Source organism: Pituophis catenifer, unplaced genomic scaffold (genome assembly GCF_029215685.1).
Source record: "Pituophis catenifer annectens isolate HBS135680 unplaced genomic scaffold, rPitCat1.0.hap2 SCAF_3, whole genome shotgun sequence".
NCBI lineage: Eukaryota > Metazoa > Chordata > Lepidosauria > Squamata > Colubridae > Pituophis > Pituophis catenifer.
The window spans coordinates 209,223,563-209,251,375 of record NW_027256883.1 but is presented as its reverse complement, the minus strand read 5'-3'; the positions used below and the strand labels follow the sequence as shown (position 1 = coordinate 209,251,375).

At 44.6% G+C, this 27,813-nt stretch overlaps 1 protein-coding gene across 1 annotated transcript; it reads left to right on the top strand.

The window, feature by feature from the left end:
* The first annotated feature begins 154 nt into the window (after window positions 1-154).
* EEF1A2 (eukaryotic translation elongation factor 1 alpha 2) lies at window positions 155-27,269 on the top strand. The gene is made up of 8 exons (XM_070941811.1): window positions 155-247; window positions 4,266-4,520; window positions 11,558-11,737; window positions 17,142-17,438; window positions 19,044-19,194; window positions 21,761-22,017; window positions 23,372-23,606; window positions 26,918-27,269. The coding sequence occupies exons 2-8, from the start codon at window positions 4,377-4,379 to the stop codon at window positions 27,043-27,045; spliced, it is 1,392 nt and encodes a 463-aa protein (XP_070797912.1). The 5' UTR covers window positions 155-247; window positions 4,266-4,376; the 3' UTR covers window positions 27,046-27,269.
* The last annotated feature ends 544 nt before the right edge of the window (window positions 27,270-27,813 follow it).

Below are 27,813 nucleotides of genomic sequence, written 5' to 3'. Positions count from 1 at the left end.
CGGGAGGTGCCCCGAGGTGCCCCCCCCAATTAGCGGGCATTTGTATGCCGCCTGTCCGCCTCCCTCCTCCTCCTCTCCCTCCTTCCCCGCCTCCGCTCTCTACCGCAATGCCGTAGTGCGAGGAGGAGGGGAGGGGAAGAGCGGGCGACTGCATTGCGCCGCCGCCGTCAATAGGTGGACTCGCTCCGCGCAATAAAGCGCTCCGAGCCGAGCTCGCCAGCCTCTCCGTCTCCAACCGCCGCTGCCGGTAAGAGCTCCGGCGGGGCGCAGCGCAGCGCTCCGCTCCGCTCGCAGCGCCTCCCGAGGAACTGGGGCGCGGGGAGGGGGGGGACAACCTCTATCTGGGTGGCTGGGTGGGCTGCCTTGCCTGGCAGGAGGAGTGGGGAGTGGGGGCGCCGTTGGGGGTGGGGTGGGGTGGGGGGAGGGTGTCCCCGCGCTGCCTTTCCAAGGCGAGCGAGCGAGGCGAGGTCGTTGCAAGAGGCTTTTTGAAGGCGAAGGACGGACGGCTGGGTGGGTGGGTTGCAAAGCGGCTTTCCCCAGCTGTATAGGTCGTAAATCGGGGCCCTCACCTCCCCTACACACACACACAATTTAGAATAGAATAGAATAGAATAGAATAGAATAGAATAGAATAGAATAGAATAGAATAGAATAGAATAGAATTCTTTATTGGCCGAGTGTGGTTGGCCACACAAGGAATTTGTCTTTGGTGCATAAACTCTCAGTGTATGTACAGAAACGACAAAGTAAAAAGAGAAGAGAAGAGAAAAGAGAAGAGAAAAGAGAATAGAATAGAATAGAATAGAATAATAGAATTCTTTATTGGCCAAGTTTGATTGGGCACACAAGGAATTTGTCTTTGGTGCGCAGGAGGTGTTGGAAAAGGGGGATCGTAGAGGTCACGATGGAGAGGAAAAGCGATCCCCACCGCTCCATGGGTCGAAATGGATCTCTCTCCCTTTGGGCGCATCTCTTCTTTGGATTCCCCCCCCCTCCTTTCTTTCTCTCTTTCACACACACTCACAAAACACATACAGAGAGCAAGGGCACCTTATCTCTCAATGCCTTCTTTCCCCCCCCCCCCCAATCTATCTCCGCGCCTTCCACGATTCTAGCCTTTTATGATTCCTTATTTCTTCCCCAGCGAAGGTGGGAGCCGCGCAAAACCGCTCCTTTGCGCCCCCCCGGGCTTTGCAGTTGACCTTGCAAAAAAAAAAAAAAAAGAAAAAAAAGGGCCGCCTCCCTCCCTCCCTCCTTCCGCCCCCCCCCCGATTTGCAAAAAAACCCCCTAATCCAGCCGTCTAGACGCGTTGACCCGGGTTCCTTTGGATGGGTGGGGGGGGGAAAAGTTTGCAACCCGGGCAACCAACCGCGAGCAAAGAAAGAGATTTTGAAAAATAATAGTAATAATAATAATAATAATTGGGGGTTAATTTCTCAATGGATTGGAGCACGCTCTGCCTCCCTTCCTCCCTCCCCTCTCTCTCTCACGCCAGCCCGGAGATTTAGACGCGATCTAAAATAAACCTGGGTGCTTTGGGTTTTAAAAATAACCCCGTGGCGAAAGGATAGGAAAGGGGGGGGGAGGTTTGGAGTGAAGTGCCTTGCGAACCGAGCACGACCCAGGAGTGTGTGTGTGGGGGGGGATGACGAGATGCCCCCCCCCCTCCACCCCATAGCTTTGAACCTTTCCTGGTGTCAATCCGCATTGGGGCCTCTTCGGGAAGCCTCGACCAATTTATTTTTTTTAAATGCATTTTGCATTTTTGCATTTTTATTTAAATGCAATTTTTTTTTTCGTTTTGTTTTGCACAGATGGTGTGTCTTCTAGAATGAGGATAGGCAGCTTTGCACCCAGCTTTGCATGCATTTTATTTATTCCTCTTCCCCAACACCCCCTCCTGAAGTCAGAACAGGGACATGCCAAATTCCCAAGGGATACACCTGTTCTCCCTCTTCCCCTGGTTGCTGAGCGAGCGAGGGAGGGGGAGAGTTTTGCTAAGAGAAGCTGCCCCCCACCCCACCCCACTCCTGGCAAAAATGAATAAAAATGTGCATTTTTTAAGGGGAAGAGCATGGGAATTAATTACGTCTTGGTGAGGAGGAAGGGGGGGGGCAAAGATGGCTGCTTAGGTGGCAGGATAAGGCCTAATTTTTTATTTTCATTTTTTACAAAAGAGGATCGAAGCTGTTTGATTAGATCTCTTTCATATATTGGCTTATGTTTTTGCAATGTTGAGGCAGGGGAGAAAATAAAGGCTCTTATAACTCCCTTCCTCTCCTCCCTCTCCCTTTCCAGCATCTCTTGCAAAAAAAAAAAAAAGCTATTTATGGCTCTCCCCTCCAGTTTCACATTTGCAACACCATATTGGGCTTTAGGAAGACAAATTTATAATGAAGTTTCTCAAAACTGCCCTTGGAATAAAGGGAATAAGGGAAGGAACAGGTTGGAAAACGGAGCAGACTGGAATCATTTTGTGGGGGGTGGGGTGGGGTAGTGGGCAGGTGGGTGGAGATAACATGGATGTCTTATGAATAAATCATCATCTCTGTAAAAATAGCCCTTGACTTTAAAAGATGGCTGGAGAAGAAGGGCTTCCAAGTCCCAGTCTTAGCTTTTAAGTCTAAACCATGTGACTTTGGAGGGGTCAGGAAGCAAGAATGCAACTAACTTGAACTCTCATTTAAATAAAGATAAATGTGGGGGCAAGTGGGGTTCATGTTGGAACGGACAAAATGCTTCATTTTCTCAGCTAAAGAAAGAAAAGCTGCTTGGGGCAGCACCTGCCTGTTCTAGAAAGCACATGGCTTGAATTCTCATTATTTGGCCTAGCTGCTACCTTGTTCAAGTTAAGTTGCCTCCTTATTTGTCCCTGAGGTCAAAAAAGGGGTGCAGCCTAAATGAACCTTCCTCAGCGTTCAGATGAGCAAGGGGTTCCCCTTTCTGCATCCTATCCAGAAAGGAAAGGGGCTTTAAAAGCGGGGTGCTGTTCATACCAACCCAGCTTCTCAATTCGGGACCCTCTGGAAGAAGGGACCCCTTTTGTTTTAATTTAGGGCCAAGTTAAAATGTTTAAGGAAAAGTAGTTACCTGCTCTGGTAGCAGATGGAATTGATTGATTCCTCCCTCCCTCCCTCATCTTTCTTTCCTTCCTTCCTTCCTTCCTTCCTTCCTTCCTTCCTTCCTTCCTTCCTTCCCTCACTCTCCTTTCTTTCCTTCCTTCCCTCTCCTTTCTTTCCTTCCTTCCTTCTACCTTTCCTTCCCTCCTTCTCTCCTTTCTTTCCTTTGTTTTCCCTTCCTTCCCTCTCCTTTCCTTCCTTCCTCTCTCCTTTTTCTTTCTTTCTTTCTTTCTTTCCTTCCTTCCTTCCTTCCCTCTCTTATCCTGTCTCTCCTTCCTTCCTTCTCCCATCCCATCCCTCCATCCTTCCTTCTCTTTCCCTCCCTCCCTCCCTCCCTCCCAGGTCCTCTCATCTCCTCCTCTTCCTCCTCCTTCCCTCCCTCCCTCCCTTCTTTTCCTCCCTCTCTTATCCTATCTCTCCTTCCTTCCTTCTCCCCCCTCTCTCTCCATAATTCCTTCCTTCCTTGCTTTGAGCTGAATCACGAGAGGCCTTTTCTCTCAATATTCATAAACCACAAGATATTGGTATTAAGGATTTAGTACTAAGCTTGGAGAATTAGATCTTCGTCATCGTATAAAATAATTTGATGCCACTTTTTATTGCATTTTGTTTGACCTCTTTCGCATAAGCTGCACAGCCTAAAACCTTCCTGACGTTCATTTTCCATTTTAGAAATTGTGTCGGACACGTATATATTTTTTCTCTTTCTCATCTTAAAAGCTCTCAATTTGATCTTTTCACCTTCTCCAGGCTCTTTCGTGCAAACACCGTTGCGCTCAGTTGCAATCCATATTCTGTAAGCTATTGCTTATATTTTATGATGCAATAAAACCTTGAAGAGGGATCGATCCAAAATCTGGATCTGAAATTCCTCAAGCAATAAATGTAAAGCCTAAAGAAGAGGCTTAATGTTGTTATCTCTCTCTCTCTCTCTCTCTCTCTCTCTCTCTCTCTCTCTCTCTCTCTCTCTCTCACACACACACACACACACACACACACACACACACACACACACAGATGGAGATGGGTTTTGTTGGCCTGTGGAACCCAAGGCTGGGCAGGGTGGTGTTATGTGGCTCTATGTTGTGTTCTCGTTGCTCCTGACAACAACCCTCCTGATCTCCTCCTCTTTTCTTTGCACACAGCCTTTCCTCGCAGCCGCTGCTCCGTTTTTCCACCCTTTTTAGCCACAATCAGCCCCCTCCCCTACCCACCCACCCCCCCTGTAAGCCCAGGCCTCTGCCAAAGGAGGAAATATGGGGAAGGAAAAGACCCACATCAATATTGTGGTCATTGGACATGTAGACTCTGGCAAGTCCACCACCACCGGCCATCTCATCTACAAATGCGGGGGCATCGACAAGCGGACCATCGAGAAATTCGAGAAGGAAGCCGCAGAGGTAAGAGGAGGGGGGCTTCTCTGGGTCTTTATCCTTCTGACCTTCACATAGGCCCTGCCTCCCACCCTCCCTCCCTCCCTCCCTCCCTCCGTTATCCTGTCTCTCCTTTCCTTGTCTCTTCTTCCTTTCCTCCTTCCCATCTCCTTCCTTCTTCCCAATTCTTTCTCTCCTCCCTCCCACCCTTCCTCCCCCTCTCCTTTTTTCTTCTCCCTTCTTCCTTCCTTCGTTCCCTCTCCTTCCTTCCTTCCTTCTTCCCAATTCCTTCCTTCCTACTTTCTCCCCTCCCCTCTCCTTCCTTCTCCCCTCTCCTTCCTTTTTTCTTTTCCCTTCTCTCCTTCCTTTATTCCCACTCCTTTCTTCCTTCTTCCTATTTCCTTCCTTCCCAATTCCTTCTTCCCAATTCCTTCCTTCTCCCCTCTCCTTCCTGTTCTTCTTCTCCCTTCCTTCTCTTTCCTTCCTTCCTAATTTCTTCCTTCTTTCCAATTCCTCCTTCCCAATTCTTTCCTTCCTACCTTCTCCCCTCACTCCTTCTTTCCTTCTTCCCATTTATTTCTTTCCAGATTCTTTACTTAAATTACAGTTTCTTATTCACATTGAACATTACCGAAAAATAATTTAGTCTTCCTCCCTCCCTCCCTCCGCTCTCCTTCCTTCCTTCCTTCCTTCCTTCCTTCCTTCCTATTTGGAGAAGCCAACTAGCATAGAAAAAAAGACGTATATTAAAAATTCCACTGTACTTCCTAGCAGAGCAATTTCGTTTGTTGCCCCGTTGGGGGTCCTTCTCCCTTTATCCTGATAATATTTGCATTGCTGGTTCTAAATCGTCTGCTTGCGTGCAAATATTCTCTCTGTTGGAGTGGCCTAAACCCAACCAGCTCCTCCTCTTAGGATGGTAACTACAAGGGGTGCAATTTTTCCTACTGACTCCCCAGATTGAAAACACTAATAATTCATTTTGGGTGCAGATACCTCTCTGGATCTATGCAAAAAATGAAGAGGTAGGGGTTTTTTTTCTCACAGCAGGTGGCTTCACAGCTGCCCACTGCAATCTGTAGTAGCCACATCAGATACTATAAATAAAGGAAAGATAAGCCATCCTCAAGAGAAACTCAACTCCTAGCACAGTTTCCTGGATGTTGAAGGAGTTGGCCAATTTTTTCTCGACTTTTTAATTTACTTTTCAGCTCTGGGATTTCTGGAGCCTCTTTTCCAAGGACTAATAGGGGTCAACTCTTGTTTAGCTCCCAAGATCAGCCAAGGACAATTTGGTGTTGTGGCTTAATTTGAATTGGGCCATATCTTTTTTTTTAAAAAAATTAAATTAAGCCAGCTCATTCAAGGAAGGCAATATTCAGAACAATCTTCTGTTTAAGGTGATGTTGATGTTGACTACTACATCTAGCTAATTTCTCTAATTAGCTGTTCGGGAAAGCTACAGGTAGTAAGACAACATGGACCAATAAAAGATGACAGACGTTCCTTTATTTTAAAAAAAGCAAAATCCCAAGATATTTTTTTGTTATCCTTAGAAATATATATATAAACCTATGCACATATTTGTAAATATGGTCCCTCAGAAATGGGTTTCATTATAGTTGACCCAGATTCCATCTTCCATATCATCAGCTGAGTTCACATAATACCCTAAACCGTGGTTTGACTAAGTCACCATTGACAAAAACCCCAATTGGCTGGGTATAGCCAGTATGCTGTGGTCTACAAACCAAGATAGCTGTATTCACTTAACACAGTAAGCCAAAACTAAACTAAAGTTTTAATGTGAATGGCCCCCTTGCACTTTCCAACTGTAGATGATCCATCTTCTAGTCATCCACTTCTTCCTCTTGAGTCACACTTAGCCACGAATCATGGTTTATAAGCCAAGACATTTACATGGAAGAGAATATTTATATCTCGGATTTAAATTGTGGGTTCGTTAATGCTTTCTAAACTGAGTTTGTTTGTTTTTTGCGCAAATGTTTCACTGCCAAAGTAGATGTCATGGTAAGTGCTGTTGGCACTGATCATGTTACCTAGTTTGGTAATGAAATGTCTGTAAGAAAACAACCCAGCTTAGAGAGCACCAAGGAACCCACAAGATACCTGCACTGATTTTATTTATTTGTTTCCTATCTTTATTATTTTTACAAATAACTCAAGGGGGCAAACATATCCAACACACCTTCCTCCTCCTCTTTTCCCCACAACAACCCTGTGAGGTGGGCTGTGCTGAGAAAGTAATGTGCCAAGCTGTCTTAGGAATTCTGGGAGTTGAAGTCCACAGGGTGTGAAAGAGCCAAGTTTGCCTACCACTGCGCTAGGCTAAAACCAAACCAAAGGCTTAAGTGTAAAGTTCTTGATACTTGGTTGTTTGCTTGCAAATGTTTCATCTAGGTTACATCATCAGTTATCCAACATACTCACACTGATGATGTAACTTAGCTGGGTAATGAAACGTCTCCAAAAAAACAACCACGCTCAGAGAGTACCAAGGACCCACAGATAATTATAAGTTACAGATATTCTCTTCTAAAGGTTTACGGTAGTATTTGCAACTTTGGTATTAGACTTCCTGGTGCAAGTAATCTTTTCTCTGTTTTTTATGAAGCTTAAATTCAGGATAGTCAGAAAACTCCTGTGCCATCTTAGCTGGAAGGGGGTTGGGGTTTTTTTTTGTTTTAGAACAGGCACCAATCTAAACTTGATTCCTTCATTTTCTCCCCGATCACTTTCATCGGCTGCAGTTCCCTAAAATAAATGCGTATCCTGCTTATGTAAAGTTTCTAATAAAAGTGATAATAAATAATTCCCTATGCCAATATTTTGAGTTCCCTGGTAGACATGAATTCTGCAGTGTTGTGATCATGTCTGAATGAATGAATGAACAAATCTGAAATCCAGCAGGGTGGGCTTTCTCTTCTCAGCACTTCTGCAAGTTTCTAGTCCTTAAGGTTTGCAGAGCGCCTGGGCAAAACAAGCCGTGGGTGGCAGCCATATGCAGTGACATCGCAAGAGACCAGAATAGCAAATCAAGATAATTTTAGTGCCCAGGAAGCGAGTTCTCAGCACCACTGCAAAAGTACTTGTTCTCTAGAAGCTGAATAAATTATGCAAAATAGTCCGGCCGCTATTCACATATTTTTTTCAAAAAAAAGGACCTAAATTCGTCCTTTATTGGGCCCCAGTTTGTACATCGTTAATTTTTGACGTAGAGCCGCCAAAAGATGGCGCATAATACTGAAAGGTGTGTGACAAACCTTTTATTTCTTTGTCTTGCTTTTGCATAATTGCTAGCAAGACGCTGGGGAAGGGCGTCTTTGGCAAAACAAGACGCCATTTCCTAACATTGTTTATTAAAACGCAGCTGCACAATTTGGCATTTTTAGAGACGAACCGATGAAGGGCGCAATCCTGATAAACTCTTCTGTATCCTGACTTCTCTGTCATTTGCCAAAGGCGACTGATATTCCTGAGGATTGATTGTGAATATTTGGTCTGCTTCTCAATTGCAGATAGCTTTTCCTGCTTTGAATGGTTAGATCTGCACCTCTGCTTTAAATGAAAACATACTGAGTGCCAGGAAGACAAATTGATTTTCCCAGTTTGGTTGGCTGGCTTGTTTTCTTGGAAAATTGAGGTTTTTAACACCGATTTTTTACTTTAGATACTGTACAAGTTGGCTTATAATTAAACCATGGTAGAACTGTGGGATTTTTCCCATTTAACAAAGTCGGTTTATATTCTGTGCTAATTTATTCAGCTATAAATTAGAAATCGGAAATCCAATTTACGGATTTCCGTAATTTATGGAGGCCTGATTCAGGCACAATTCTGTCCTATTTAGAACCAATGAACTAGATTATATTTCTTTGATATTACTGCTGCTAATGCAGTGTTTCTCAGCATTGGCACTTTTAAGATGGATGGACTTCAACTCCCAGGATTCCTCAACCAGTGTGGGAAGTGAATTCTGGGAGTTGAAGTCCACCTATCCTACAATTGCCAAGTTGGATACACGCATAAAAACCAGGAGGACTGTCAATAGTATTATATCCAAATGGCCTACAATGTTGGTTTATTAAGGCAGGAACAAGCCAAGATAGGGCTGTAACGTTACACTCACCAGAGAGAGATTATTATCCTGTTTGTTTCTTTTAACAGAGGAGCAATATATTCGTTTACTTCTTAAGAAAGTAGAAAATAATTCATTGACAACTGTTCGATCCAAGTTTTTTTTATTTATTGATTGATGTCATAAAACTCTACACCAATGTTTCTCAACCTCGGCAACTTTAAAATGTATGGACATCAACTCCCAGAATTCCCCAACCAGTGTGGACTTGAACTCCCAGAATTCCCCAGCCAGCATGGGGAACTGAACAGCTGAAATTTATCTTCAGTTGTTTTCATTTCTCTGGATGGGCTTCCTCAGATAAAACTGCTTGTAAATTATATATCCTCCCATCCCCAAATGCATACTGTATAAAATACATCTCCTGGAATTACAAAAATTATTTCCAGGACTGTTGTATATTGTTAATAATGTTCTTGATTATGTATAGCACGTTTAAAAGGAAAATTGATGCTAAGATTATCTGGCCTTGTTCTGTTAACATGGCTGGCTGAGGAATTCTGGGAGTTGAAATCCACATATTGTAAAGTTGCCAAAGATTGAGAATCACTGCTCCGCTCTTTTTTTAAGCAGGGATATAGTTACTAAAACAAAACCAGATATTCTTGAAGAGGTTAGAATAGATCTTATTTCGAAATCTGTCCTTTTGAAGAGGTTGCACCTTATGTATTCTTCTATTTTGCCTAGCCCAATAATCTTCCCCTGCCTTGCCATTCTGCGTCTCTCATGATCTGTGCCTTTAAGCCAAGCAGGCCTCGGTTTGCCACCTTCCCTGGCATTGCCAATGAGAGCTGCAAGCCGGCTATTAATAGCCAAGTGACTGTGCTTTGCGCCTCCATTTTCTGATGCAAGGCTGTAGATTCTTTTCCACTTGATTGCATGTATAGGAAATGGAGGCCGGCTTTAATAATAAGACTTATCAAAGGAAGAGCTGGGGGAAAAAAAGAGGGGAAGCAGAGAAGGAAGAAAAAAGAAAGGAAAGAAAGAAAAAAAGGAAAGAAAGAAAGAAAGAAAGAAAGAAAGAAAGAAAGAGAAAGAAAAAGATGAAATATGATGCTTGGTTTTAAAGAACAGATGGAGTGATAGTTTAAATGCGCTCTCTTTCTCGCTCTCTCTCTCTCTCTCTCTCTCTGGCTTTGAAAAGGCTTAATCATATGCCTGTTGTTCTTGTGCAGCAAAATGAAGATTTTCCTCCCCCCCACCAGTTTGTCGAACAGAGCTGGCACTGTACAAAGCTAGAAAATACAGCCTCCTATCTTTCCCCATCCCTGGGCATAGCCAATTGAAAAGCAGCTTCTCTTCTATCAAAAGACCCTTGTCATGATACAGCAAAATCTAGCAGGCTCAATTTTCAGCGAGAGAGGAAAAAAAACCCAGTTTATTGTTTGTGGGGTTTTTTTTTTAATCTCGTGCAATTTAGCCAAGTGCCTCTGAAATAATCTGATTGTCCATGAGGTGGAAATTTATCTTCGAGTTTTTTTTTTTAATTATTTCTCTCGACGGGGTTTCCTTCAGATGAAAACTGCATCGAAATAATAGATTCCCCCTCCTCCGTTAATGGATGCTGTGTATACAAATTGGTCTTCTGGAATTAAAGAGAGAATTATTTTCAGCAGTGTTACATGTTCATCATGTTTCTGGATTACGTAGGCGGGTTCCAAAGGAAGGATACTCTGGCCTTGTTCAGTGGATGATAAACAGTTAGGCCTCAATTTATAGCCATTCATGCAGTGGCCATTTGAAGTTATAATATCATTGGGGGAAAAAAAGTGACATCTGACCTGTTTTTACACTTAATGACCTTTGCAGCATCCCCCACGGTCAAAATTCAGCCGCTTGGCAATGGACTCATATTTATGACGGTTGCAGTGTCCTGGGGGTCACGCAATCACCTTTTCTAACCTCCCAACTGGCTTCCGACAAGCAAAGTCAATGGGGGAAACCTGATTCGCTTAACTGCAGTGATTTGCTTAACAACAAGGTCATAAAATGGGGTACAGCTCACTTGAACAACTGTTCTTGCTCAGCATTGGAAATTTTGAGCTCAATTGTGGTTGTAAGTTGAGGGATACCTGTAAGTCTTTTGATCCCGTTTATCTTGAGAGATTTGGGGAAAACTGTTGTAAGTCACTGTCTTTTATTTTTTTTCCCCAGGGTTGATTTTTCACAGGGGATAAACTGATTGGTGATTTCCAAAATTTCATTGTCCTCCAAATACTGCCATTAGCATATGCTTCCATGAGCCCTGGAATCCGTTTAAATATATATATATACACAAGTTTCTAGTCCATATTGCCACGGATATGGATTATATCAATAAAGCTAGAAAGGTGGCCGTGGCATAGCATATAGCATAATTTTCTCTCGCCACACCTAGAAAAAGCAGAATAAACTGGATTAAAAAATATTAGATGTGGCATAATGATGCCACATTTGTGAAGTGAATCACTGCAGTTCTTAAATTAGTAACACGGATTTTTAAGCGAATCCGGTTTCCTCATCGACTTTGCTTGTCAGAAGGTTGTCCCATGACTCCAAGACACTGTAGTTTAGTTTACTTGTACCTCGTACAACAAAATTAAATGCCATCTTCGGTGTACATTAGAACTGTAAAAAGAAAACACAAACTTCCTTCGCCACTGTCATAAATGTGAGTCAGCTGTCAAGCATCCAAATGTAAGTCAGGCGAATTTACAAATGAACTGTTGTAAGTTGAGGACGACCTGTTCATTTAAGATTTTTCACTTTATGTGAAAAATCTTCCTTTTGAGACCCAGCAGCAGAATTCCTGGTTCAGAGACAGACGAACCCGTCTTGTCTGATGCTTCTCAGAATGTTGCCTTCATCTCTTAACCTGTATCCAACCTGTATTCTCTTTTTCTTTTTGCTTTTTCCCACCTGCCAGATGGGAAAGGGTTCCTTCAAGTATGCCTGGGTCCTGGACAAATTGAAAGCTGAACGCGAGCGAGGCATCACCATTGACATTTCCCTGTGGAAGTTTGAGACCACCAAGTATTACATCACCATCATTGATGCTCCAGGCCATAGAGATTTCATCAAGAACATGATCACGGGGACTTCACAGGTGAGAAGTCGGCAGCAGGGGGCTTCGCTAGATGGGATCGGCTCCTGAACTCTGCTTTTCCCAATCTGACATTCCCCAATTGGCTGAGCCTCTGAGTCTGGGGGATTTGGAAGGTGGAGGGCAGTGGATTGGGGAAGGGGGCACAGCATTCTGTATGGGAGAATACCAATTCAGGAAGCACCACCTTACTTCTGCATCAACTGATAATGAGGGGTCCTTGGTCCTCTCTGAGCTTCGTTGTTTTCTTGCAGATGTCTCATTACCCAATTAAGTAACATCATCAGTGCTAGAAGGGAGTGAGGTTATGGAGGAGTGGAGGAGAAGGAGGAAGACCACTATGGAGGTCTTTTGTGGTCTCTGAGTGTATTTGTTTTCTTGCAGACATTTCATTACCCAACTAGGTAACATCATTAGTGGTAGAAGGGAGTGGGGTTTGCGGTGAGGAAGAAGACAACTGTGGGCAACTGTGTTAGACAACTAACTGAGCTTAGTTGTTTTCTTGCAGACATTTCATTACCCAACTAGTAACGTCATCAGTGCTAGAAGGGAGTTGGGTTTGCAAGGAGGAGGAAGAGGATGATAGTGTGGTCCTTGGCGCTGTCTGAGATTAGTTCATTTTCTTGCAGGCATTTCATTACCCAACTAAGTAACATCATCAGTGCTAGAAGGGAGTGGGGTTTGTGGAAAGGAAGAGGAAGAAGATGATAATGGTGCTCTCTGAGCTTGGTTGCTTCCTTGCAAATGTTTCATTACTCCAACGTGGCAACGTCATCAGTGCTAGTCTGCTAGCATTGATAATGCTACCTTATAATCTTGATTGGCAGCTACCCCGAGCCATGGATTTTTGAGCTGGACAAGGCCTTAAAAGGGCCAGTGACATCCATCCCTTAGCTTGACCCTATATCCTGGGGACATAGTCAAAGGGTCAGAGCAAGCAGCAAAGATCTCTGGCAAAGTTTTCTTCCAATCTACCCTCGCCTCAGTTCCTTCTCACTTGCATGGGTCAGTTTTCAAGATTTTTGTGCGTTTCACAATACACACAGAGGGAATCCTTCTAGGACAGTGATGGCTAACCTTTTTGCCATCACGTGCCGGGAGCGTGGGGGGCCCCATACCCATAATTCAATGCGTCCTGCCCCCCCCATGCATGTGCGTGCGACCCCCCCCCCGCTCTTGGCACGGTGGGCCAGGTAGGCCCATTTTTTCGCCCTCCCCAGGCTCCCCAGGCTTTCTAGGAGCCTGAGGAGGGCGAAAATGGCCTTCCCCACCCCTCTGGAGGCCGGAAATGGCCCATTTCCCGACTTCCGGTGGGCCCGAAAGGCCCGAAAATCAGATGGCCGGTGTGCACATGCATGCTGGAGCTGAGCTAGGGCAACGCTCGCGTGCCCACAGATATGGCTCCGCGTGCCACAGGTTCACCATCACGGTTCTAGGAGCTGCTGGTTGTCCTGGGGCAAACGAGCCCTTGTCTCCTTAACAGAATAACAGAGCCGGAAGGGACCTCGGAGATCTTCTAGTCCCACCCCCTATTCAAGGATTTAGATCTTACACCATTTCAGACAAATGGCTGTCCAGTCTCTCTTTAAAAGCCTCCAGTGATGGAGCACTCACAGCTTCTGGAACCAAGTTGTTGTGAGTGCTCTCCACTGCTTGTAAACAAGGCCCCATCCTGCTGAGTTGTATTAAGTGTACGACAACATGCAAACTTGATTTTCTGTACAGGTAGTCCTTGACTTAACAACCTCAAATTAAGCCCAAAATTTCTGTTGCTAAGCGAGACAGTTGTTAAGTGAGCTTGGCCAAATTTTGCAACCTTTCTTGCCACTGTTCTTCAGTGAATCCCTCCAGTTGTTAAAGCAGTGGATCTGGTTTCCCCCGTCAGAAGGTCTCAAAGAGGGATCATTTGACCCCAAGGACACTGCAACCGTCATAAATACATGCCAGTTGCCAAGTGTCTGAATTTTAATCACGTGACCGGTCGTAAGGGTTTTGTTTTGTTTGTTTTTTTTGAAAAAAGGACATATGTCACTTTTTTCATTACCGTGGTAACGTTGAACGAACCGTTGTAAGTTGAGGATTGCCTGTATTGTGTATACGACAGCTTACGAACTTGATTTTCTGTATTTCGGCAAACCACAGAGTCCTTTGCAGCAGTGGTGGAATTCAAATTTTTTTACTACCAGTTCTGTGGGCGTGGCAGGGGACAGATACTGCAAAATCTCCATTCCCACCCCACTCCAGCGGAAGGATACTGCAAAATCTCCATTCCCACCCTACTCTGGGGACAGCCAGAGGTGGTATTTGCCAGTTCTCCGAACTACTCAAAATTTCCGCTACCAGTTCTCCAGAACCTGCTGAATAGCACTCCTGCCTTGTAGGCCGCGAAAACCCTTACGAATACGTTTCAAGCATGTCTTAATTTCTTCCCTCCCTCAGGAATTCAAAGGGTGATTACTCCAATAGCTCATCTCCTATTCATAGAATCCAGGGGCTTTAGGTATCCATCCATTATTTTTAGAATTCATTGAGTTACAAGAGAAAGGCAGCATTGGTTGAGAAGCACCTCAGGTGAACCAAAGAGAGAGAACGCTCACAAAATGGCTGTGCTCTGCGCCATTTTTTTTTTTTTTTAAATTTTTGGCCAAGGCATTGAAAACACGTTGGCATCCTGAATATGTACATTTTTTTCCTATCATTGCTGTGGAAAATGTCGATATTATTCCTAGGGTATTTACATTACAGGGAGTCCTCGCCTTCATTTAGTGACTGTTCAAAGTTACAACAGCACTGGAAAAAGTGACTTACGACCGTTGTTCACACTTACGACCGTTGCAGCCTCTCCATGATCACGTGATCCAAATTCCGATGCTTGGCAACCGGCTCGTATTTGTGACGGTTGCAACGTCACGGGTTTCCTCTTTTGTGACCTTCTGGCAAGCAAAATCAGTGGAGAATGTAGATTCACTTAACCCTGTTATTAACTTAAGAATTGCTGTTCTTCACTTAAGAACTGTTGCAAGAAAAGTCGTAAAACGGGGTACAGTTCAAATGTCTGTAACAAATGACATTAACAAACGTCTCGCTTAAACAACAGAAATTTTAGGCTCAATTGTGGTCATAAATGAAGGACTACTTTATATTTTTCCTATCATTGCTGTGGAAAATATCGGTATTATTCCTATTATATTTCCATTCGTGGACTGGAAAGGAATGTAATATTCTCAAATATCCCACAACAATATTAAAATATTTAAAATGAATAAAAAAAACTGTTCGAATAGGACATGGAATGCCAAAATTCAAATAGTAGTGAGTCTTATGGAATTGCTGATAATTAGAAGTAATGAGCACAAATTCTGAGCGTTTCAAGTACCTTATAAAAAAAAGTTTGGTTAAACTTTGAATTTTCTCGAAGAGAGATGGGCGATAAACCAAGGAAACAAACTCTCTGAGCCCACAGTTGCTCATTGATAATATTAATCCCCTGACGTGCTAAAAATTGCTTTTATTTGATTTGTGTATTTCTTACACTGGCTGGAAAGTCTGGTATTTGTAGTTCCAACAAATCTGTAGGACACTCTGTTCCGGAGGATTTCCCTAAAAGGTTCCTGAGCTGTAATGTTTTAAAACCATTCCTCCATCGGCCCCATCCCAAATGGACTCTGTTCTCCCAATCCTCTTAACTAAGTTAGCAAAAAGTTCACTATGTTGTATGAACATACAGAGCAGTGGTGGGATTCAGCCGGTTCGGGCAATTGCTGGCTGGCCCCACCCCTTCCCCCCACGTGCCCCATTTTGGCTCCCAGGTAAGTGCAGGGAGGCCTCCAAGGCCCAAAACGGGGCATGGGGGGTCCGGTATGGCCTCCCCCCCCAAGGCCTGTTTTCGCTCCCAGGAGGCTTCAGGGAGGCCTCATAGGCCCAAAATGGGGCGCGCGGGGGGGTGATGGTGACACCCCTGTGGCCCGTTTTTGCTCCCAGGGGGTCCAGGAGGCCGAGTGCTGCCTGTCACACCCCTGGCCACACCCACCAAGCCATGCCCACACAACCGGTAGTAAAAAACTTTGAATCCCATCACTGATACAGAGCCCACCAACAAGGAAGGAGTTTTGACTTCAAATAGCTTGTGACCATTTGGAGAAACCTAAGTACCTCCACAACTGGCAGAAGAAGATGGATGATGAGTTAACTGGGTCTTTTTCAACCTTGGCCATTTTAAAATAGGTGGATTTCAAATCCCAGGATTCCCTAGCCAGCCTTGCTGGCAAAGGGAATTCTGGAAGTTGTCGTCCACTCATCTTACAGCAGCCAAGGTTGGAACAACACCGAGTTAAGCCTTCCATTTACCAGCTGTGGATACAAAGACAATGTCTTAGAGTGGCCCCAAGAAACAGGAGGACTATCTTCATTCTCTTTTATTCTCATCACTTTGCACCCAGATGGCCAAGGTTGAGCCTGGGAAGGAAAGGAGAGCTCTCTGCAGCGGTGACATCTCCAGTTGGGCCCTTGTAGATATTTAAATATATTTTGGATGGGTTTGTAGTTAGAGCTTTCCTTACAGGGGCTGGGAAGCTCTGGAAAAGGGATCAGTTGGCCAGGTCATCCATGATTCTTTACTTCCAGACCAAGGGCATTTGCATTAGGGACAAGGCTAACTGGGGCAGCCAGATCCCCTGGACATGTCACACTGTGGGGAATCTTAGAATTGTGCTTGTGTTATCTGTTACAGGTCTTATGTCTGCTTTATATGCAGCTTTATTTCTCTCTAGCATTCCTCTCCATTGTTCTGTGATGCATTTCCTGCCACTCTAGGATTTACCTCTATCTGCTCCTGTGAGGCACTTCCTGTTCCTGTTATATGTATACTTTTACAATGTTTGTTGTTAATATGAAAAGGGGAAGATGTTGCAGGTGTTATGTCTGCCTTGTATGCAGCTTTATTCCTCTCTAGCATTCATCTCCATTGTTTTGTCATGCATTTCCTGCCACTCTAGGATTAACCTCTTATTTGCTCCTTTGGGGCACTTCCTGTTCCTGGTGTGTGCGTGTGTGTGTGTGTATCAGTAGTGGTTTCCACTTACCTTCGCTACCGTTTCAGAACTGGGAATACGCTTCACTCGCATGCGGCACTTTTGCACATGCACAGAACCTTCTGTGCATGCACAGAGCGTCTGTATTACGTCCGGGCGGGTGAGCGGAGCCTCCCAACACTGCCACTACCGGTTCGCCCGAACTGGGGCAAACTGGTAGAAACCCACCATTGATGTGTATTTATGTAAACATTCATCCATCCATCCATCTATTCTCAATGATGGCTTGTATAGCATTTTTATTAAACTACATGAAACATTGTCTTCTGGCAAATCGACTTCACCCCTCACTCCATCTCCCCCCTCCGCCCCTGCAGGCCGACTGTGCCGTCCTGATTGTGGCTGCCGGCGTAGGGGAATTCGAAGCAGGCATTTCCAAAAACGGGCAGACCCGCGAACACGCCTTGCTGGCCTACACATTGGGCGTCAAGCAGCTCATCGTCGGCATCAACAAGATGGACTCCACGGAGCCGCCCTACAGCGAGAAGCGGTACGATGAGATCGTCAAGGAAGTCAGCGCCTACATCAAGAAGATCGGCTACAACCCGGCCACCGTCCCCTTCGTTCCCATCTCTGGCTGGCACGGCGATAACATGCTGGAACCGTCTCCCAACGTAAGTTTTGGGAGGGGCAACTCAGAGAGGGAGCTCCCGTTTCGAGTTTGCTTTGGGAGTTGGCTACATCTGGATGGTTACCCGAAAGAGTTTTTAAAAATTAAAGGTGGCCTTAGAAAGATTGCAGTCTTTGCTTTTCAGAAAGACCCAAAGTCTTGCTTGGTCTCAGAATAACAGAGTTGGAAGGGACCTTGTAGATCATCTAGTCCAACCCCCCTGCCCGAGCAGGAGACCTTACACCGTTTCTGACAGATGGCAGTCCAGTCTCTTCTTGAAAGCTTCCATGGATGAAGCTCCCACAATTTCTGAAGGCAACTTCTGTTCCACTGGTTGATTGTCTCTCAAGCCTTTTCTTTGAATGGGGAAATACATTGGCACTTAAGGCACCTCAATAATTCTACAGCAACATGAGTGCAAGTATTCTTCACTCCCTTTAAGTGGCAAAGAGAGCCAGTTCGAAATAGTGGTTAAGGTGCTGGCGTAGAAGCCAGGTACTGAGAATTTTAGTTCATCCTTAGGTATGAAAGCTGGCTGGGTGGCTTTGGGCCAGTCACCAGGAGATGGTGAGTTACAGTTCCAATTTAGGTAAGAAATCCTGCTTGGGTGACTTTGGGCCACCCAAAGCCTCTTTCAGCCCAGCTCACCTCCCGAAGTTTTTGTTGTGGGGAAAATAGGAGGAAGGATTATCAGATATGTAACGCTGCTTTGAGTTACTTATAAAGGTGAGTTTAAAAAAAATGTAATAAATGACCAAAATAAATGGGTTTAAACAAGTGTTTATGATTTTCTTAAAAGCTATCAGAAAGAGGCTTGAAAAAGAGAGGTTCCTTCAGTATGAGAAGAAAAATTTGCATCAGCTTACCCTGTTTCCCCCAAAATAAGACACCCCCTGATAATAAGCCCAGTCGGGCTTTTGAGTGCATGGCAATAAGGCCAAGCGCTTATTTCAGGGTTCAAAAAAATATAAGACAGGGTCTTATTTTTGGGGAAAACACGGTAGGAGCATTGAAGAAAGGGAATTCAAGAGGGGCTGTTCTTAGACCATTTGTGGCAACATAAATGACTCCAGACTAATTCCTCTCTTAACTCCGCCCCCAAGCTCTGCCTGTCTTTCTCCTACGGGAATTCCTGGTAACTTGGCATTCAGCCAAGTCAGCCATCAAGGGACATAAGCCACATTTACACCCCATTCAAAAGAGACAAAAGGCTAAGAAGGAAACAAATGAATACATCTCCACCATCAGCCAGTACCCAGATAAGTAGGGATTAAGCCAGACAAACAATCAAGCAGAAAACAATATCCTAATCAAGGAGAAAAACCACATACCACCAACACTGACAGGTCAATCTACTGCATATAAACAAGGAGCAAACAACACTCACTCACTCACTCTAATAACGTTATCTCTTTTCCCAACTTTATACTACTTTGTGTTGATTTGTATCCCTTGTTTAAAAGTTTCAATATCAGTTACATATTTAAAAAAAAAGAAAGTTATGATTCTCCTCTTTTTGGGGATGTGTCTGTGTGCCTGCATGGGAAATTTGGATTTTTCAGTGGTGGGCCCCTCTCAAAATCACCCGCTTTGCCATTTTGTCGCTTAGATGCCTTGGTTCAAAGGATGGAAAGTGGAACGCAAAGAAGGCAACGCCAGTGGGGTCTCTCTCTTGGAGGCCCTGGATACAATCCTGCCCCCCACTCGCCCTACAGATAAACCTCTACGCCTGCCTCTTCAAGACGTCTACAAAATTGGAGGTGAGGTCAACATCTGGGGGAAAGCCAGTCCTTGGCAGGTCCTGTGACTGAAGTTTTACGTTTCTGCAGGCTGCACCTTATTGCAAAACTTACTGCAACACACTTCTGCAGGCCAGCAAACAAGTCGAGCTCCAAATATTATTATTTACAGACACCCACTCAAAAGAAAACGGAATTATGAAATTGCAAAGCTTTGCAATCCCATTGTTTCTACTAGACTTTATAGAGAACATGGGAGTCTATTGAGATTTCAGTCATTACATTGTTTTTCTTACAATTGAGAATGGTGTTTTAATTGAAATGGTGTTTTCCCCATTTCAATTTTTTTAAAAAAATTTTGTGGCCCATGTGAGGTTGGGCAGAACTGCTTGCTTTTTTTTTTTAGGTTTTTTTACTTGACCTGGAAACGTTGCTGGCTTCTCCCTTTGTAAATTTGGAAGCAACGTTTTGTGTATTTCCCAAGCCTCAAATCATTCATTTTTGTAAGAAGCAGGTGTATAAAATTAAGATAAAAGGAGTTTTGTATTCTTCTTGCAAAATTTGAAGAATAAAAAGAACTACCGTACTTTCCGGAGAATAAGACACACTTTTTCCCCCCTAAAAGAGGGTGGAAATGTTGGTGCGTCTTATACACCAAATACAGCCATTTTTGGCCTTCCGTCCCGTTTTTATGAAAAATGGGCCCGCTTTTTGCAAAAACGGGGCATACAGAGGCTATGGGAGGCCTGCAGAGTGCTCCTGGGGGCTGGGGAGGGCAAAAATGCCCCCGTTTTTGCAAAAAACGAGCCCGTTTTTGGCCTCCCAACACCCCTCCCCCACACGTCGTGTTTTTGCCCTCCCCAGCCCCCAGGAGCACTCCGCAGGCCTCCCAAACCCTCTGTGCATCCTATTTTTTGCAAAAACGGGGCACGCAGAGGCTTTGGGAGGCCTGTGGAGTGTTCCTGGGGGCCGGGGACGGCAAAACCTTTTTTTTTTTTTTCTTGCTTACCTCTTTGAAATCTTGGTGTGTCTTATACACCGGTGCATCTTATAGTCCGAAAAATACGGTATTCCATTGTTATTCAGATGCAGAAAAAAGACATCACAGGTAGTCCTTGACTTATAACCCGTCGTTTAGCATTTACTTTCAGTTTCTGCTAAAATACTTCCATTGTGGACAGTTGATTCACTTAAAGACTGCCACAGAAAAGCAGGTACAATCATGTGGTGACCCACTTAATGACTGACAAGGCCTCCAACCTAATTCCAGGCTCAATTATAGTCATAAGTTAAGGACTTCCTGTAATTCATGTTTGAACTAACCAATAAGTATGGAAACTTCAAAAAAAAATGTTAATGACTCATCTATATTTAGATGCTTATATTTTCTAAATGGCCATGGCTCTTAATTTAAAAGCAAAGAAGCAATATAGACTTATGATTAGAATAAACAGTATTGGTGATTAATAGAAGAGAATGTTAAATATATTGCCTTGAATCACAAGACGGATGGCAAATAACTATTTTTCGGAGTATAAGACGCACCGGAGTATAAAATGCACCTTAGTTTTTGGAGAGGAAAATAAGAAAAAAGCTGATTGGCAGGTGGATCAGCCTCCTGGAATACCTCCAATCAGCTGTTCCCAGAGGTGAATTTTAGCAACAGGTTCCTTGGTTGTGAGCTCTGTGCCTTGCTTTTTTTTCTGCCTCTGAAAGCCTCCGAAACAGAGCTTCAGAAAAAAAGCCTCTGAAGCTCTGTTTGGGGGCTTCTTTTCTGAAGCTTCGTTTCTGATGCTTTTTTCAGCCTCTGAAACCTCCTTGAGAAGCTGGGCGGGGCTACATTCGGAGTATAAGACGCACCCAGATTTTCACCCTTTTTTTGGGGAAAAAGATGCGTCTTGTACTCCGAAAAATATAGTTACATTCGAGATCGATCTATCTCTCTAAAAAATATGGATTCTAATTTCTCAAACAATTTTTCTCACTTCTACATTTCTCCTTCATTATGGGCAAATAATTTAGCCCTTTGTCTTTAATGTGCTAGCCCAGATCTGCACAATTGTATGAAGGAACTCTATAAAATTAAGCAATTTCTGTACGTACATTTGTATAGCACATGGTTAGAACCTACAATGGAATTTGCTGCTTGTAAATAAGTCCTAACTTCTAATCACATCATTTCAAAGGTGCTTTTTTCAAGAGGCCACTGGACTTTCTGGTTTTTCTTTGAAGACTTTTTGCTTCTCATCCAAGAAGCTTCCTCAGCTCTAAACCAGAAAATCTAGTGGCCTCTTGAAAAAGCACCTTTGGGACAACCATGTCCTGGATGACTGAGAATCTCTACAGATTTCTAATCGCAGAATTTTAATACTGTTTTTCCCCATGAAAACCTGTTAAAAAATTGTATTCTCTGATAACAGCCACCAAAACTGGGGCCTTCCAGATTTGCAGGTTAATGCTACCGTTGGAAAGAAGAAGATGGGGACTGAAGATCAGCCTATCAAGAAGAGTTTTTCCCATGTTTTGGAGACTCCGTGTTCCCTGATGGTTGTTGTATTGATCTGACCCTCTTTGTGGCCATTCACAGGTATCGGGACCGTCCCCGTGGGCCGTGTGGAGACAGGGATCCTCAGGCCTGGCATGGTGGTCACCTTTGCCCCCGTGAACATTACCACCGAGGTGAAGTCGGTTGAGATGCACCACGAGGCCTTGAGCGAAGCTCTGCCAGGAGACAACGTTGGCTTCAACGTCAAGAACGTGTCCGTGAAGGACATCCGCCGGGGCAACGTCTGCGGAGACAGCAAATCGGACCCGCCTCAGGAAGCGGCCCAGTTCACTTCTCAGGTGAGCAGAGGGTGGCCATTTTGAAGAGCTGTGTCATCGGATCCTAAACTGTCTGGAGCAAGCAACCAGAGCCATTTCTGTATAGCGGAAGTCAGTTAACTTTATTGTCTAGCACCTATGTTACAAGAATTTCCCCAGACTGCTTGCCTTTCCCTGGGAATGACCCAGATAAGGATTCATAGCTCTTGGGGAAAGTCAAGCTTATGTCCCTTATGGCTATGCAAGGATTCCAAGCTAGGCCCTCACTTGATCCTTCCTTCCAGCCTAGCTGGCAGTTTCCCATGACTAATTTTTGGGGCTATATTAGTATCCCATCAGGGAGCAAATATTGACCATGCTCTTATGACTTGTTTTGTCAAATCTGGTACAAATAGTCCTCAACTTACGATCACATTTTGGTCATAAGTTGGTGTGGTTGCAAGTCAAGTCACCATGTGACTGGGCCCAGTTTTTTTTTTTTTTTTTTTTAAATTTGATTTATATGCCGCCCTTCTCCAGAGACTCAGGGCGGCTTACAATGTGTTAAGCAATAGCCTTCATCCTTTTGTATATTTTATACAAAGTCAGCTTATTGCCCCCACAAACTGGGTCCTCATTTCACCTACCTTAGAAAGGATGGAAAGCTGAGTCAACCTTGAGCCTTGGAGAGATTCGAACCAGCAGAAATTGCAGGCAGCTGTGTTAATAACAGGGTGCATTAAACCACTGTACTATCAAGGCTCTTTTTTACAACCATGTTTTACAACCATGTTTTACAACCATGTTTACGATGTTTATCGGTGTCACTACTCTGATGACCCTGAGGGGCAGATAAACCTCCAAGCGGCCTCGACGACTCTCTAAAAAGAATGCAAATGACCAGCTGTCTTCAAGGAATACAAATCCTTCCATTCCCCATCCCCCAGTCAGAACTGAAGAAGCTTCTCAGATGAGAAGCGAAACGTCTTCAAAAGAAAAAAAAAACAAGAAAGTCCAGTTTGCCTCCTGAAAAAGCACCTTTGGGACAACTTTGAATGTAATTTTTTTTTTCCCAGCAAAAACAACCCAGATGTTTAGGCACCTAAAACGTATCCTTGCAGACATGGCTGGCTGAGGAATTCTGGGAGTCGAAGTCCGTCAACACGTCTTAAAAGTGGCTTAAGGTTGAGAAACCATGGCGTACCACGTATTCACAATTAAAAACACAAAAAGGGAACACCGCAAATGAAGGATAAAAAAATAAATAAATCCAAGAATACAGGAGAATACAATCATTTCACATGACATGATCATCACATGACAGTCATTTAGCATCACATGACCATGATGCAGGCTAATTTGGGCGTTGTTATTAATATTATTTTTTGCCAAACAGGTGATCATTTTGAACCACCCTGGTCAGATCAGCGCCGGCTATTCGCCCGTCATTGACTGCCACACCGCCCACATTGCTTGCAAATTCGCCGAGCTTAAGGAGAAGATCGACCGACGTTCTGGCAAGAAGCTGGAAGACAATCCCAAATCTTTGAAATCTGGAGACGCTGCGATTGTGGAGATGATCCCTGGCAAACCGATGTGTGTTGAGAGCTTCTCCCAATACCCACCCTTAGGTGAGACCCTGCCTCCTTCTCTTAATAGCAATAGCACTTAGATTTATATGCCACTTCACAGTGCTTTTACAGCCCTCTCTAAGCAGTTTACAGAGTCAGCCTATTGCCCCCAACAATCTGGGTCCTCATTTTACCCACCTCGGAAGGATGGAAGGCTGAGTCAACCTTGACCCAGTCAGGATTGAACTCCAGACTGGGGGCAGAGTTTGCCTGCAATATGGAACGGAATAGCAATAGCAATAACACTAGCACTTAGACTGATATACCGCTTCACAGTGCTTTTACAGCCCTCTCTAAACGGTTTACAGAATCAGCACATTGCCCCCAACAATCTGGGTCCTCATTTTACCGACCTCGGAAAGATGGAAGGCCGAGTCAACCTTAAGCTTGGTGGATTCGAACTGCCAAGTTGCAGTCAGCCGGCAGTCAGCAGAAGTAGCCTGCAGTACTGCACTCTAACCACTGCGCCACCGCGGCTCTTAATCCTTGTGAATGCAGTTACAACATACAGATGGTCTGCAACTTAATTTTTTTTTTTTTAATTTGATTTATATGCTGCCCTTCTCCGGAGACTCAGTTTGAAAGAGGGGTCAAAGAGGCCATCTGTGTCCAAATTGAACAGCCCTCTCTCAACAGAGGGGAAGGGATACGACATTCTTTTTTTTTAAAATTTGATTTATATGCCGCCCTTCTCCGGAGCCTTAGGGCGGCTTACAGTGCGTTAAGCAATAGCCTTCATCCTTTTGTATATTTATACAAAGTCAGCTTATTGCCCCCACACACTGGGTTCTCAGTTTACCTACCTTAGAAAGGATGGAAGGCTGAGTCAACCTTGTGCCTGGTGAGATTCGAACTTACAGTAATTGCAGACAGCTGGTGTTAATCACAATGCTATCAGTCTGCTGAGCCACCAGGCCCTTCCCTTAATGACCACAAAACTTTGGTTGCTAAACGAGACAGTTGTTAAGTGAGTTTTGCCCCATTTTATAACTTTCCGCGCCACCGTTGTTAAGTGAATCAATGCAGTTAAGTTAGTAACATGGCTGTTAAGTGAATCTGGCTTCTCCAATGACTTTGCTGGTCAGAGGGTTCGCAAAAGGGGATCACATGACCCCAGGACACTGCAACCAGTGGTAGTATTGAGCCGGTTTGGTGGTATTCACCCATCCGCCCCGGCGCTATGTGTCCTATTTAGTTATGTTTTCTAAGCCCCGCGCGCGAACAAAGCACATATACGGAAGGCCAGGTGCATGCGCGGATGGCACGCAAAATATGTGAAACCCTCCTCTGACCGCAACCGTCATAAATATGAGCCAGTTGCCAAGCGTCCAAATTTTGATCGCACGAAAATGGGGATGCTGCAATGGTCGTAAGTGTGAAAAATGGTTCTAAGTCATTTTTTTTTTCCGTGGCATGGGAAATTCTTGCATCAAGAGATAGATAGTTTAAGACAGGCCCAGCAAAGCCTGTACCACAGAATTTGCAATGCTCTTTAAGGGCTCCCCAAATCTAGGTAAATTATCCCAAATTGGGTAATAAGTCAGTGGTGAAATGTAAAATTTGTTACTACTGGTTCTGTGGGCGTGGCTTGGTGGGGAGGTAATGTGACTGGGTGGGCGTGGCCAACTTTTTTTTTTTTTTTTACTTTTAAAAGCATTTTTTCGGTCGAAGAGGTTGTAAAAAAAAATGCTTTTAAAAGGCTCTGACGATCCCAGCTGAGTTGCCTGATCGTCAGAGGCTTTTTTTTCCTTTTAAAAACATTTTTTCTATAACCTCTTCGGCCGAAGAGCTTGTAGAAAAAATGCTTTTAAAAGCCTCCGATGATCCCAGCTGAGCTGCGCGATCATCATCAGAGGCGTTTGGGTTTTTTTAACTTTTAAAAGCATTTTTTCGGCCTCTGATGATCGCGCGGCTCAGCTGGGCATGGGGGGGGCGCGCGCAGGGATGTTTGCTGCCGTTTCTCTGAACCACCCGCCACCATCGTTACCGGATCGGGCGATGCAGTCTGAACTGGGAGCATTTCACCCCTGGTAATAGTGTTTTTTTCTTTGCGTAGCGACACACAAAGCCATTTCCCATCACAACAACAACAACAAAAATCTTGAAACGGACTTAAAAGATTGCCACACATACTAAAATGGATTTGAAAAGCTCCCCTAGCATTCCTATTCAGACAAAAATCAACGCAGTGACAAAGTTTTTCAGTGACTGTTCAAAGTTACACCGGTGCTGGAAAAGGCGACTTACGACCGTTTTTCACACTTACGACCGTTGCAGAATTCCCCTGGCCACGTGATCAAATTTCAGACGTTTGTTAACTGACTCGTATTTAAGACGGTTGTAGTGTCCCAGGGTCACATGATCCCCTTTTGCGACCTTCTCACAAGCAAAATCAACGGGGAAGCCACATTCACTTAACAACCGTGTTACTAACTCAACAACTGCAGTGATTCACTTAACAACTGTGGTCGTAAAATGAAACAAAATTCACTGAACAATTCTCTTGCTTAGCAACAGAAATTTGGGGCTCGATTGAGGTTGTAAGTCGACGCCAGGTCTGCGTTCCTTTCAGACACACAGACACACACACACACACACACAATGTGATGACCCGGGGCGTGGCACAAAGGCAACACATCCAGAGAATAAGTACGAGTCCCTTGATTAGCATCAACTTTGCCCCCAACGTCCCTTTTATTCTCCAGTCTGGAGAAAAACATTTCCACAAAACTGTAATAGCCGGTTTTTAATCCGGCAGGGCAAACAAGATAAAGTGTTCCAGAAGTGAAGTAGCACGGCAGTAAATCAAACCAGTTGGGAGGATGCCAGGGACTCAGATAAAGCAGTTAACATAAGATGAACTCAGTGTTTGTTCCCGACAACCGCCCCTCCCATTTGCCTCTCCTTTAAACTCCATCCCCAGGTGTGCCTTGTGAAGGGAATCGGGCCCTTTCCTCCCTCATAAGCCACGCAACCCACGTTGCTCTTTTCTCCGTTCTTCTCTGCGTTCCCTAGGATGAAGAGGGGGTGGGCCTTGGTCTTCATCGGAACCCCCTCTCCCTTGTTCTACCTCTCCCCTTCCCTGCCCAGCCTGACTTTGCCCTTCCCCAGTTCCCTCCACAGCCAACGGAGCCACTCTTCCGTTCTCTGTCAGTTGTTCGTCTTCCCCCTCGGATTCAGACTCTGACTTCAGACTCTGACGGGGGCATCACACACACACACACACACATACACACAAGGCATGATACAATCTTGTTTTGAGCGGGGGATGACAACCGAGGGGCTGTTCTAACTCTGCTGCCGTTTTCCAGGTCGCTTCGCCGTCCGCGACATGCGGCAGACCGTGGCGGTGGGCGTGATCAAGAACGTGGAGAAGAAGAGCGGCGGGGCTGGCAAGGTCACCAAGTCCGCACAGAAAGCCCAGAAGGCTGGCAAATGAATCGTGGGTACCCTGTGCCTCGCCCAGCACCCATCGACCCGACCCGGATGCTGTCATCTTCCCCCCGAGGCGCATGTCTACACATCCGCTTGTAAAAGTTTGTACGTGAACGACTGGATGCTCACTATTAAGGTCCAGTGGAAGTTCTTTAAAAGGAAAAGCATGTCCCAGCGTTCGTGAGCCTTCGTGTTCAATTTTACCAATAAAACTGGTACAACATCCCACCCCCACGGCCTCTTGGCGTCCTCTTGTATGCCTGTAATATCTGCGTGGCGGATGGAGAGGTTAAATCTTCTGCGGCTGGTCCTTTCTCAGGGGGGTGGGGTTGCATTCACACAACCCCCCCAAGCACCAGTGGTGAAATGTAAATTTGTTACTACCAGTTCTGTGGGCGTGGCTTGGGGGGGGGTAATATGACTGAGTGGGTGTGGCCAACCTTTTTTTTTTTTTACACTTTTAAAACCAGTTTTTTCTACAACCTCTTCAGTCAAAGAGGTTGTAAAAAAATGCTTTAAAAAGCCTCTGACGATCCCAGCTGACTTGCCTGATTGACAGACGCTTTTTCTTTTTTATTTAAGCCTCTGATGATCCCAGCTGACTTGCCTGATTGACAGAGGCTTTTTTTTCTTTTAAAAACATTTTTTTCTACAACCTCTTCATCGAAGAGGTTGTAGAAAAAATGCTTTTAAAAGCCTCTGACGATCCCAGCTGAGCTGCACGATTATCAGAGGCTTTTTTTTTTTAAACTTTTAAAAGCATTTTTTCAGC

What these genes read in the sequence shown, in the direction of transcription:
- EEF1A2 (XM_070941811.1), top strand. Translation starts at nt 4,377, where the DNA reads ATGGGGAAGGAAAAGACCCACATCAATATTGTGGTCATTGGACATGTA. An exon ending in TCGAGAAGGAAGCCGCAGAG is followed by an intron (nt 4,521 to 11,557) that starts GTAAGAGGAGGG and finishes CCCACCTGCCAG; the next exon opens with ATGGGAAAGGGTTCCTTCAA. An exon ending in CGGCCCAGTTCACTTCTCAG is followed by an intron (nt 22,018 to 23,371) that starts GTGAGCAGAGGG and finishes TTTGCCAAACAG; the next exon opens with GTGATCATTTTGAACCACCC.